Raw genomic sequence first — 14,180 nt, forward strand, 5'->3', positions numbered from 1 at the left:
TATAAGAAATGACGAGCAGGCAGATTTCAGAAAAACCTGGAAAGACTTACATGAACTGATGCTAAATGAAGTGAGCAGAACCAGGAAAACATTGTGTGATTAACAATGATAGACTTAGCTCTTCTCAGCAATACAATGATCCAAGACAAGTCCAAAAGACTCGTGATGGAAAATGCTAACCACATCCAGAGAAAGAACTATGGAGTTTGAATGCAGATCGAAGCATACTATTTTCACTTGTTTTATTTTTTGTTTTTTTCTTTCTCATGGTTTTTCCCTTTTGTTCTGATTCTTCCTTTATAACATCATTAATGTGGAAGTAAGTTTAACATGATTGTATATGTATAACCTATATCAGATTGCTTGTTGACTTGGGGAGAGTAGAGGGAAGGGAAGGAGGGGAGAAAAATTTCGAACTCAAAATTTTACAAAAATGAATGTTGAAAACTATCTTTACAAAGTAATTGGAAAAAAATAAAATACTATTAAGGAAAAAAAACCTAAATTCTCCAAACTTTCAGGCGAATTAAGGGTTTCTAATTTGGCAGCTAGATGGAGCTCTGAGCCTGGAGTCAGGAAGACCACAGTTCAAATCCAGCCTCAGACACTTAATAACTCTGTGACTGCAAGCAAGTCACTTAACCTCTGTTTGCCTTAATCCACTGGAGAAGGAAATGGCAAACCACTCCATTGCCTTTGCCAAGGAAACCCCATGATGGAGTTATGAAGAGCTGGACATGACTAAACAAGTGAACAACAACAATTTGATGTTCTTACAGCTCTATTGTTAATAGGATTAGCCCCATAAGGTTTGAGCTGGTTTTTACGACGTGAAATAATTTCCCAATAACTGTTTCCGAAATTTCCAAATTTAGGATGTTGTGCAAAATTGTATTTAGTCTCATTCCTGAAGATTTTAGTAGAATTACCAAAGGTAATTCCCTGCTTCCAGGAAACCAGACAAACACATGGGACCTCTGTGACTCAAGATGAAATGTGCTGATTAAATGGACATTGGGAGCAAGCTACAAGGAAACTTGATGCTATTTAATATATATGATCATTACCTTGATGATCTGTAAATCTCCCCCTCTTAAATCAGTCCATTGTGAACCCTCTACAGTAACCCTTAAAGTTTAATCTGTAACCTGACTTAGTTTACCTAAAGAGTCTGTTTAACAAGGTTTGACTCTACTTAATTATGTTCAACTATTATGATATTGAAGGAAACATGAGATTATGGTTTTTGTGATACTCATGGCCACATTACACTTTGTTTTCTGAGTTTAAGTCCCCTGACTTAACAACTCCTGAAATTTAACTCAGATTGATCTCCCAATGAGACACTGGGAAAACTTTGTCACCAAGATGGCCCCTACCCCTCCTTAAATGAATTATATCAAGCTTTAGACAAGATGGATAATAAGGAGGCTACTTCTATTGATTCATGTTGTTTTAATGAACTCCGTTTGATACTTTAACCCAGCTTTTTGTTTCTGTAATTATGCTTTCACTAATATGATAATATTGGGCTTGCAAAAGCCCCAATGGAGGAATTTCTAGGGAAAATTATTTATTATATCGTTTGGAAAAATTATCATACTATTTAAGTGTGATTAAAGGCAACACACAGAATATCGCCTGACCCCAATAACTCTATAGGAATGCTGGAAATGGCCACAAGGTATCTGGAGTTCCTCCAGGTGTCCTGGATTTACCCAAATAATTCTTGTTTTGGTTTACCATACTCAGGACTTATGATGCATCCACACAGGCTTCTGTTTGGGGTTCCTCTATATTTTGGCATGTGTGGTCCCTGTACTTCCTGTGTTGGGCACCCTTGTTTAAATCCTGTATAATGTAAACCTTTCAGAGTCTGGACAAGAAGGAATCATACCTCCTTATTGGCTCATTTTCCTCTACCAAATGACCTAATTAATTTCTTTCTAAAACTATTTCAGATTTTTAGGTCTGTTCTCGAGAACAACAATTCCCAACCATGGAATTAATGGGTATGATTACTTTAACAGAATTAAACTTTAATGGGATTCATGGCTATTATTACTTTTGTAACTTTTCCTGCATCCTATCAGATTGCTTTCTAAAAAGATTAGGTAGTGGGTCCTCTAGGTGGCGCATTGGATAGAGTAGTAGCCCTGGAGTCAGGAGGACCTGAGTTCAAACCAGCCTCAAACATTTGACACTTACTAGCTCTGTGACCTTGGACAAGTCACTTAACCCCAATTGCCTCAGTTTCCTCATCTGTAAAATGAGCTGGAGAAGGAAAAGTCAAACTACTCCAGTATCTTTGCCAAGAAAACCCCAAATGGGGTCACAAAGAGTTGGACATGACTGAAACAATGACAACAAACTTTTCTTGCAGCCTGCCAGATTGCTTTCTAAAAAGACTATACTGTACAGAGATAGATAGATAGATAGATAGATAGATAGATAAAGGGCACAGGGTGAGCCGAAGATGAAGGGGTGATATCTGGAGAATAAAATTAAGGAGTGAGAGAGGATTATACTGGGAGAAGGAGAAAGGGTAAGTTAGAATGGGGTAAATTCATCTCACATAAAATAGACAAGAAAAGGCTTTTACAGTGGAGGGGAAGCAGGGGAAGGTGAGAGGGAATGAGTGAATCTTATTGTCATCAGATTTGGCTTAAGGAAGGAATAACATACACACTCAATTGGGTGTGGAAATCTATCTTACCCTACAAGAAAATGGGGGGAAGGGGATGGGGAGGGGAGGATGACAAAGAGGAGGGCACATTAGGGGAGGGGGTAATCAGAAGCAAACACTTCTGAGGAGGGACAGGGTCAAAAGAGAATAGAATGAACGGGGGGGGGTGATAGGATAGGATGAAGGGAAGTATAGTTAGTTTTTCACAATATGACCACTATGAAAGTGTTTTGCATGACTACACATGTATAATCTGTATCGAGTTGCTTGCCTTCTCAATAAGGGTGGATGGGGAGGAAGTGAGAAAATTTGGAACCCAAAGTTTTAAAAACAAATGTTAAAAATTGTTTTCACATGCAACTGGGAAATAAGATATACAGGTAATGGGGTATAGAAATCTATCCTGCCCTACAGAAAAATTGAAGGGGGAGGGGATAAGAGAAGGGGGTGGAGAGAAGGGAGAGCAGATTAGAGGAAGGGGTATTCAGAATGCATGCCATCTTGGGGCAGGGGGAGGGACAAGATGGGGAGAAAATTTGGAACTCAAAATCTTGTGGAAGTGAATGTTGTAAAGAAATGTTCATTAAAAAATAAAAAGATTATACTACTTTGCAACTAAACCAATAAGGAATGAAAATACCTTTCCCCAAAACCCTCCCAAAGAAAGCACTTTTACTTATTTTTGGCAATTTGATGAGTATAAGGTAGTATATCAAAGTTATTTTAATTTGGATCTCTTTGATTGTTAGTGAAGCTTAGCGTTATTTTTAGTGGTTATTTACAATGTTTCCTCCTTTGTAAACTGTTTCCTCTTATCTTTTGATCTGTGTTCACCAACACCAGGGATTGGTGTTGCCTTTGAATATTTTTAATAGCTTCTTACAGATTTGGGTATCGAATTTTTAATCTAACATGTTTAGTATAAACATTTTTACCAATGTCTTATTTTTCTTTAGATTATATTGTTTTTTGTTGTAAAGAAACATTTTATTTTTAAGTAATCAATCAGGTGGTGCAGTGGACAGAGTGCTAGACTTGAAGTAAGGAAGATCTGACCTGAATTTATTAAATCCTGCCTCTGATTCTTATTAGCTCTGTGTCTTTGATTAAGTCTACTTGACCTCTGTCAGCCTCAGTTTTTTCATTTATAAAATGAGAGTGATAATAATAATTATCTCACAGGTTATTGGGAGAATCAAATGAGATTATATGGAAGGTGTTTTGCAAACCTTAAAACACTACTATATGAATGTTAGCTATTATCATTACAATCCCTTTTGTCCCTGAGAATTTCTTTTACAAAATAAATAGGACTTTTGCAAATGATTATTCTTAGAATAATCCTGGATCTTGAGTAAATATTTGAAAAAATACATGATTATATCTGAGTGTGCCTTTTCTCCAATGATTCAAATCACAACCCCTCCATTTCTTATTAAATGGATTTGTGAATAGCAAAAAAAGAAAAAAAAAAGCCAACACCCAAAACAAACCAAAAAAATTCCAAACCTAAAACAAAATGAACCATCACCTAGTGATCAAACTTGTCAATACAGCTCTGTAAATTTATCTATGCTTTTCCTAAGACTAGAGACACACTGTCTGTCATCAGGCTCATACTTGAAGCCTTTCCAGCGTGGTGGGACCAGCCAGAACTTCCTCTGAGGACTCAAAGTCATGACACAATGAAATATCACATTAGGAATTTAGCAGAAGAGACTGGGTCAATGTCATATAAAATAAAAATACTATTTAAGTTTTCTCCTTTCTTTTAGTTGTATTGCTTACCTACCTTTTGAGTTTCTCTGATTTTCTTCCTAAGCTCCATTTGTTGATGGTGAAAATTGGTTCTGGTGAGTAGTTTCTTGTCAGTTTTGCTTTGACCTTCTCCCCGAGTCACAAAGGAGTCTCTGTGAGTGATAGCTGCTTCCATTTCTCGAATCATTTTCTCTTGCTGCTTCTTCAGTTGTGCATGTTTAACCTGAGGTATGTAAAGAGAGACAACCATGATTTTCAAGTACCATATAATTATGCAGATGTAGTGCCAGGTAAAATATACATGGTACCAGGTTCCATGGTTATAGCAGCCTGAATTTCTCACTTTCCAGTTTCATTCTTGTATTAAACCATACTCTGGACAATGTGCACTTTTCTTATGTAAAAAACAAACAAAACAACTTATGAAACTTATGTAAAAAAAAGCAAAACATCAGCTTAGTAACATGAAGAGAAACTAGTAAAGACAGCTGAGTAAGAAAACCAGTGAAATCAGTTCATCTAAAGCCTCTTCTCTGATTATGGAATAGCATTCAAACCCCTTCTTTCACCCCATTAAGAATAATAAGGAAAGATTTCAGAATGGAAACACACACAAAAAAAGGTAGAAAAAGCTGGAGGAGCTTAGACTAACTGCTACCTTCAAAACCATATGGATCTAATAACCCCTACAACAGGCCCCTCCCCAAATAAGACAGTAGTCAGTAGATGAAAGTGGCCAGAACTCTGTGCTGTATGGCTCAGCTTCATCCCTTCCTTCTTTCCCCTGGACCTGTGCCAGAAGTACAGGATGGAGCTCTCCAAGAGCCCTACTTGGTATTGAAAAGGTTTCAAGTATAAGCTGGTTTCCCTCCTTGGAGAGGAGTTAAAGGCACTTGAACATCTTTCCACACTGCCGATGATCAAGAATAACGAAGTATTAAAACAACAACAACAAAACCCGGAAGGGAGAAGGGGGAAAGGGAGAAGTTAAGGAGGGAAAACTTGACCCTTGGCCAGAAAGTGGGAGAATGGCAGGATGTTGCACAAAGGGAAGGGACAGGAGGGAAGGAAGAAAAAAAAAGACAAGTGTCCATTTAGAACTAAAAAACAAATCTGAAGCTTTTCCCAAAAAAATTAGGGACCTAGATGCTCTACAGAGGAAGCAGTAGCTTGTCCTCTTAGGAATGATGTAGTAGAGGCCAAGAAGCTATGAGGCAAAATTCCCAGCATTTTTTGGTTCAGCAAACTCCTTTCAACAATAACAACAAAAAATGTGTTGTGAACTCCCAGTGTTACTTAATATACTCATAATATTCTGCAATTATTTACTGCTTAAGGTACTATTAAAGGATTTTTAGTGTGAAATGGTTCCCTTGGACTATTGTTGGGCTTTGCAAACAACTAAATGGGGCAGCTAGGTGGTTTAGTGGAAGAGACCACCGGGCCCAGGAGTCAGGAAGACTTCGGTACAAATCTGGCCTGAGACACCTGGGCAAGTTACCTCTGTCTGAATTTCCTCTTCTGTAAAATGGGGATAATAATAGCACCTACCTAGGTTGCTGTGAGGTCAAATGTCATAATAATTGTAAAGGGATTAGCACAGTGCCTGGCACATAGTAAGCACTATATAAATGTTAGCTAATGTTGTTGTTGTTCATATTGTGTTGAATGGAAACCACTGAAATAGAAGATCATCAGGGAGAGTCAGAAGGAGTGAAGAAGGGGTAGTTTGTGATCCTTACCCCTGGAGGACTGAGGCACCTATTTGTTAACCTGATAACAAGAACAAAAGAGAAGTCTGTTGTCTTCCCAGGCATGTCTCCAAGGCACAACAGAGAACCTCCAAAGACTTATCAAAACAGATCGCAACTACCCCCTTCTGGTGATCTGTGAAAGTACCAGAAGAAACCAAGAAAAGTATTACTGGTATCTAAGAAGTTTTAGCTAAGGAACTGAAAACTCCAGAAGATCCAAGAAGATAAAATCCAAGAAGGAAGCAAGTAATAAAACCTGTGGCTTCAAAAACAAATGCCTACCGTTTAGGCAATGAGAGAGAGAACTGAGAGGTCCTTCTGTTAGGAGGGCATAAGTCTGACCTCATGAGTATTACTGAGATTTAGGATGAAACCCTTAAATAGAACATGGCTCAAAAGGAACAAGATAAATAAAGAAGAGAGGCATTGTATGTTAAGAAGTATATTAAGTTTATACTTATATAAAGAAATCAAGGAACCAGAGGGGGAAGCATGGTAGAGGACATTTAGGTCAAAATCAATGGAGGTAGAGACAGAAATAATGTTGGCAATCAATCAACAAACATTTATTAAGCATCTACTAAATAAAATAGTCCTTGCCCTCAAGTTATTTATATTCTAGGGAAGAGAGATAACATGCATATACACACACATAATCAACACAATACATATAAGATGATTTGGGGGAAAGGCGCTAACAGTTGGTAATGCCAGGAAAGCTCTCATGTAGAAGGTGAGCTTTAAAGAAAACTAGGGATTCTAATAGGGAGAGGGAATAGAAAGAACATCTAAACATTTTGGATAGATAGCCTACACAAAGGCATAGAAATAGGAATTGGAGTGTGAGTATTGAGGCTAGTTTGGCTGGATAGTAAAGTTCATAAAGAGGAGTAATGTATAATATCATTGGAAAGATAGTTTGGAGTAAGCTTAAGAAGGATTTACAATGCCAGAGGAATTTGCATTTGACCCTAGACATAATAGAGAGTTTACTGAGTAGGTATGTTGGAGTACACTCCCTAGGTAGAAAGAGGAAGTAGATGAAAAAGTGATCAGGAAAAATACCATAAGCTTCTCACAGAGGCATTGATATAGTAGTAATTGGAGACATCAGTTATTCTGGCACTGGCCCTCTCTGCCAAAAGCTCTGCTTAATAATAATTATTAATAACTAATTACTTTCTGACTCGATTCAATGATAATTTTTATCCTTCAAAAGATGGAGCAAGAAATAAGAAGTAAGTCTATACTAGATCTTATTCTTATTAACAGGAAGGAGTTGGTTGCTAGAGTGGAAATGATGAGACCCCTGTATAGGTCTGCCTCCTAGGATTTGTGTTAAAGGAGAGAAAAACCAGCCATGGTCCTAGATTTTAGAAAAAGATTTCAAAAGATTCAGATAGGATCCAGTGGACTAAAATTCTATAGGGGAAGTCAGCTCAGGATAAATGGGAAATTCAAGAATGAAATTACAAAGATACAAAGGAAAACAATTGCAGCAAAGAAGGGAAAAATGAAAATTGAAGAAAATGTGTATGCACAGGCAACTCACTTGTGTCTAGAATGCATTTCTAACCAATGTTGATTTTTAAAAGATATATATAGAGAAAATGGAAGCAAGAGCGTGTAGCAAAGGATGGATGTGACTATGGTATTATACAAATAGTGTTAGATGTGTTAGAGCTCAAAATGAACTGAGTCGGAGAAGTAAAACTAAGGACGGACAACAAAAAGGTATTTTTTTTCTTAGTTATATTAGGTGAGAGAGCAGGATCAATCAATAATCGAGCATTTATTATGTACCTACTATGTGCCAGCTACTTTGTCAAGCACAGGTGATAGGAAGGCAAAAGTGAAACAGACTCTGCCCTCAGGGAGTATACATTCTAATGAGTGAGGCAACATATACATATATAGATATATGCAAAATAAAAACAAGGTGATTTGGATGGGGGTAAAGACAGAAGATGGGATGGGGGAAGATTGGTAGAGGCTTCATGTGGAAGGCAGCACTTGAGCTGAGTCTTGAAGGAAACTAGGAATAATTACAAGAAAGAGAAAGGTAAGGAAGGAGGGCATTATAAGCCTGAGGGAGAGAGTCAGTGCAAAGGCACAGAGATGGTAAATATTGTCATATATGAAGAACAGCAAGAAAACCAGTTTGGATTAACCATAGAATATCTGAAGGATACACACACACACACACACACAGTGTGTGTGTGTGTGTGTGTGTAAAAGCTTTTTGGGGGGGCCAGGTTGTAAAAGTCACAATGGGAAGGGAACAAGCATCTATTAACCTACTATGTGCCAGGCAATGTGCTAAGCACTTTACAAATATTATCTTATTTGATCCTCCCAACATCTCTCTGGGAGGTAGGTGCTGTTATTATCTCCATTTTACAATTGAAGAAACTGAGGCAGACAGAGGTTAAATGACTTTCCCAGGGTCACACAGTGTCAGAGACCAAATTTGAATGCAGATCTTCCTGAGTCCAGGCTAGGGAAAGGAAAGGAAGGGAAATACTCCATCTACTGTGCCACCTAAGTGACCAGATCACTGCTTTGGATGGATAGGACAGTGATACTGACAACAAAAAGAAAGTAGAGTTGATCATTTATTATTTTGTTTCTGTTTTCTCTGCCAAGGAGGGTGACCTCTGCCCTGAGAATTAAAGATCAAAAATAGCTACAAGACAGCACCTAATTACCCTTGATAAATGTCATCTGACCCAGATGAACTGCTTCATCAGATACTGATGTGTAGGGCACATAGTAGGCATCTAATAAATTCTTACTGATTGACTGGTGGGATTGTTCAGTCACTGCCAGTAGAAATGTCAAAGAAAATGAGAGATGTATCATAGGCTTGGAGTGGGATGAATGTCCTCCCAGTTTTCAAAAAAGGGAAGAGAAAAGAATCTGTACACTAAAGGGCAGGGAATTTGACCAAAAACCCTAGAAAAAGAACAAAGCTCCAAAAGAGGTATTAAAGAGAAATAAGTCATAATGGGGGCAGCTAGGTGGCCCAGTGAACAGAGGGCCAGGCCTGGAGTTCAAATGTGACTTCAGACACTTACTGGCTGTGTGACCCTGGGCAAGTCACTTAACCCTGCTTACCCCAGTTTCCTTATCTGCAAAATGAGCTAGAGAAGAAAATGGCAAACCACTCCAGTATCTTTGCCAAGAAAGCCCCAAATAGGATCATGAAGATTTGGATACAATGGAAACAAATCAACAACAACAACCACAAGAGTTATAATGATAAGAATAAAAATAAATAGAATAAAGTTTGAAGGAACCATTGAATTCATTAATAAAATCTTGAACCTTTTAAAATAAAAGACCAACAAAACTGATACATCAATAGCAAATTCAGTTTTTAAAAGAAGAGAAACTGCAAATCACAAATTACGAATAAAAAAGGAAAGATCACAAGAGACACAATGGAAATCAATAATATTATATCAACCACTACACACAACTATACTCTAGCAAAATAGAAGATTTAAAGGAAATAGAGGATCAGCTATAAAAAACAGAAACTACCCAAAGTGACTTGTTAGTAAATCAATCATTTAAATAGATCAATTTCTTTCTTTTTTTTTTTAAGGCAATTGGGGTTAAGTGACTTGCCCAAGGTCACACAGCTAAGTAAGTGTTAAGTGTTGGGTCTGAGGCTGGATTTGAACTCAGGTACTCCTGACTTCAGGGCCGGGCACGCTTTCTACTGCGCCACCTAGCTGCGCCCTAAATAGATCAATTTGTATAGGAACAAGTAAGACATGTCAAAAATTTACCCTATAAAAACCTATCTGAATTCACAGCAGAATTCTTTCAAACTTTCCAAGAGCAAGTAATTTCTTTATTACATAGGTTATTCATAAATAATGAAAAATATGAAAAATTGCCCAATACCTTTTATGAAGCAAATATGGTATTAATTTTAAAACCAGGTCAAGCTAACATGAAAACACTTCATGAATGAATACAGATGTAAAAATTTGTTGTTGGTGAGTCATGTCTGACACTTTGTGCCCCTATTTGGAATCTTCTTGGCAAAGATACTGGAGTGGTTTGCCATTTCCTCCTCCAGTTTATTTTATAGATGAAGAACTGAGGCAAACAGGGTCAAGCAACTTGCCCAGGGTCACACAGTGTCTCAGGCCAGATTTGAACATAGAAAGATGACTCTTCCTAACTTTAGGCCCATCACTCTATCTAACTGTAGCACCTACCTGCAATGCAAAAATAGTAAGACAAATATAAGCCAGTAAAATACACCACCACATTAAGAAAATTATTCATTGGGACCAAGGTGAGTTTATACAAAGCATGAAAGATTGCTTCAGCATCAGGGGTAAAAATGATGAACATAATCAAAACATATAAACCAAAAATCTAAAAAAAACAGTGATTTTATCAATAGATATGGGAAAAACCTTTGGTCAAATCCAATATTCATTAATGATAAAGACACTAAAAAGAATAAATATTCAAGAATTTTTCCTTAATGAAAGAAAAAAAAGGCAAGAGCCACATAATATGCAATGAGTACGCATTAGAAGTATTCACAGTAAAAAAAGAGCAAGGAAACATACTCTCACTGCTTTTATTTGACACAGGATTGAAAATTCCAATTAATTACAGGAAAACAGGAAAAATATATTAGAGGTATTAATGTTGAAGTTAAGAGGGATTAGACTATAATGACCGTAATAAAGAAAGATTTAAATTTTAAGTTTAGGAGATGTTCGATGTTCATAGATAGGCCAGTTTAATATAATAAAAAATGAAAATACTTCCCAAATTAATTTATATATTTAATGTAATACTAATTAACATATGCAGGGACTTCTTTACAGAATGAAAGAAAATCATAAGGAAATTCATATTGAAAAATAAGCAGGAAAAATGTCAATGAACACAATGAAGAGAAAGGCTGATGACAGCGATTTTGTACTCGCAGGCTTAAAAACACGTTACATAATAGTTATTGCAATTATTTAATACTGAAGAAAACATGAAGAAATAGATCACTGTAACAGAATGAATGCACTAGATAACCACAAAATGTATAGAAAAGATTAGCGTTTGATAAATCTATAGAAAAGAAAACCTGGGGAAAGGAATCTTGGGTTTATTAAACCCTATTTTCCCTCATCCCTTTTGTCTTTACATTGCTTACAATCTGCTCATTCTCAACCTTGTGGTATTTACATTATCTACCTCCTCCACTGCTACTCTGATAATGTTGGACATAGCTGGAGGAAATCATTCCATCTCACCAACTAAGCTTACTACAGATTCCTGTTATCAGATTCCAATTGGGTCTTCACGACAACAAGGCAACCCTTTTATTCTTTCTTGATTGACTCTCTATCACACTACCCTCAGCAACTGTTCTAAACCTCTCTCATGAAGCCACCAATGCTAACCCTTACCCTTCTCTCAGCTAATAACATAAAAACTGCGAAATGTTATAACATCTTTATTCCACTATTGCTTAATTCATCCCCCCCCTTAAACCTATAAAAACGTAAAGCTGTGCTATATAGAATTGAAGCAGTATTCCAACTGTTTTCCTTTGTTTAAACAAGTAAAATCTCCTGGCTGATACGATTTCACTCCTTCTGAATTTTGTTTTTTGACATAAGAAAAATCTATCATGTTTTAGTTTTTTAAAATACAAATAGATAATTTATCAAGAGCATTTTTTGTGTATATTAATATAATTATTTTAATGTTTTTCTTTATATAACTTACTATATTATATATTTTCCTAATATTAAACCATTCTTTTTAGATCAGTCCTGCTATATACTTAAAAAACAAAACAAAACTGTGGTCAAGTACTTGTATCTCTCTACACAATGTTGTCTAGATCCAAATGGTAATGACAATGTTATGTACAGCATCTGATAGAAGTAAACCACAAATTCCTGAAGAAATGATATAAAAATTCCATGGACTAGCACCTTTATTTGCATTTATTTTTCTTCCTTGTCCATAATTTTTTATTTTAGGGCCTGAGACTTTGAACTGATAGCTTTAGTATAATAGCCAAATTTATGTTGTCTCTTCCTAGTTATGAGGATTTAGGCAAATGAACTTAGAAAAAATGACAGCAGAGAAAAAAACAAGGTTCTAAGGGAAAGAATGTGTGCCCTTGCATGTGAGTAAATTTTTTTTGAACAATTATATCAGGCCAGAGGTAAGTTAAAGCCACATATTTTGCATTTGAGTAAGCTACATTTCTTTTCTTAGAAGAGTCTTATTTGAATTCCGCTGCTCGGGTTAAGATAAAGGTGTAGTGGTCTTAATATAAACAAAGCAGCTCAGTTCAGATTTTGTTTCTGTAGATCTTTTAGAGACATATGTAGATGTCTTGGGGAGGGGCAGAAATGATAACAGATTGTGCTGTATTTGTCTTTGTAGGCCTCTGTTTTGGTGTGATTTACAAGGTTTGATTCATCAACTTGTGCATTTTTTTCCCTCTTCATCCATACTCACCTGCATCCTATGAATTTCTGCTCTCATGGTTCGGATCTCAGCCTGGCCAGTTTCTGAATCCACTGCATCTCGCATCTCTTTTGCCAGTTGGATTTTTTTCTCCCAAAGCATAATCTGATGTCTTGAAAGGTAAAGGAAAAAAAAGGAATGAGAAAAGAAACAGATTGAAAGGTACCCTCTCAGTTACCTCAAAGGATATGAGTTTAAGCCTTTCCTTTGGAGGACTCACTGTGAATTTAGAACCAAAACATTTTACAGCTAAAATTAGAGAACTTGGGAGTAACTAAATGTAGTATCTATTATTCTGCTGCCACTATACAGGGTTTAAAGTTATGTTAAAGTTTTTGTGTCATAGTAAGAATTCCATAAAACAAATTATTCTATATTCTCTATGTAGTCTATATTCTAAATCCTATAAAACAAGAATTCTCCAAAACAAGTTATAAAACAAGAATTCTATAAAACAATATGAAAAAGTCTGTTGCAGCAAGGTCCTCTAATAAAGGTCTCATTTCCAAGATATATAAGGAACTATTTCAAATTTACAAGAATAAGAGCCATTCCTCAAAGCTATTAACAACCATGTTTTTAAAAAAAAGTTCTACAATTTGGAACTATGCCCAAAGGGCTATAAAAATGTGCATACCCTTTGATCCAACAATAGCACTTCTAGGGCTATATCCCAAAGAGATCATAAAAATGGGGAAAGGACCTACGTGTGCAAAAATATTTGTAGCAGCTCTTTCTGTGGTGGCCAAGAATTGGAAATTGAGGGGAGGCCTGTCAATTGGGGAAAGGCCGAACAAGTTGTGGTATATGAATGTAATGGAATATTATTGTGCTATAAGAAATGATGAACAGGCAGACTTCAGAAAAATCTGGAAAGACTTGTATGGACTTATACTAAGTGAAATGAGCAGAATCAGGAGAATGTTGTACACATTAACAAGTACGTTGTGTGATGACTAACTTTGATAGACTTAGCTCTTCTCAGCAATGCAAAGATCTAAGATATCTCCAAAAGTCTCATGATGGAAAGTGCTATCCACATCCAGAGAAAGAACTATAGAGTTTGAATACATATTGAAGCATATTATTTGCTCTTTTTTTTCTTCTGTTTTGTTTTGTTTCCTCTTTCTAGTGGTTTCTCCTATTGGTCCTAATTCTTGCTTATATCATGACTAATGTGAAAATATGTTTAATAGGAATGTATATGTAGAGCCTATATCTGATTGCCATCTTGGGGAAAGAGGGGAAGAGGGAGGGGAAGAAAAATTTAAAACTCAAAAGTTTATGGAAGCTATTGTTGAAAACTAAAAATGAATTAATAAAAAATGCTCTAGAATACTAATAATTAGAGAAATGCAAATTAAAGTAACTCTGAGGTTTGTGTCTTATACCCATCAGATTAGCAAAGATGACAAAAAAAGGCAGATGGGCAATGTTGAAGGGGCTGTGGGAAAAGTGGCGTA

General features: G+C 36.4%; 1 protein-coding gene across 2 annotated transcripts in view; it reads right to left on the minus strand.

Annotated features, from left to right (window-relative positions):
• Positions 1-14,180, minus strand: part of CCDC40 (coiled-coil domain containing 40) — a 99,767-nt gene that overhangs the window by 17,986 nt on the left and 67,601 nt on the right. For both annotated transcript variants that reach the window (XM_027850281.1, XM_027850280.1), the window contains exons 17-18: positions 12,709-12,829; positions 4,479-4,667 (exon numbers count right to left, since the gene is read on the minus strand). In XM_027850281.1, the coding sequence (XP_027706082.1) occupies positions 4,479-4,667; positions 12,709-12,829 (310 nt within the window). The remainder of the gene's footprint in view (positions 1-4,478; positions 4,668-12,708; positions 12,830-14,180) is intronic.

The sequence above is a fragment of the Vombatus ursinus genome, unplaced genomic scaffold, assembly GCF_900497805.2.
Source record: "Vombatus ursinus unplaced genomic scaffold, bare-nosed wombat genome assembly UNPS02008996.1, whole genome shotgun sequence".
NCBI classification, from domain to species: Eukaryota; Metazoa; Chordata; class Mammalia; order Diprotodontia; family Vombatidae; genus Vombatus; species Vombatus ursinus.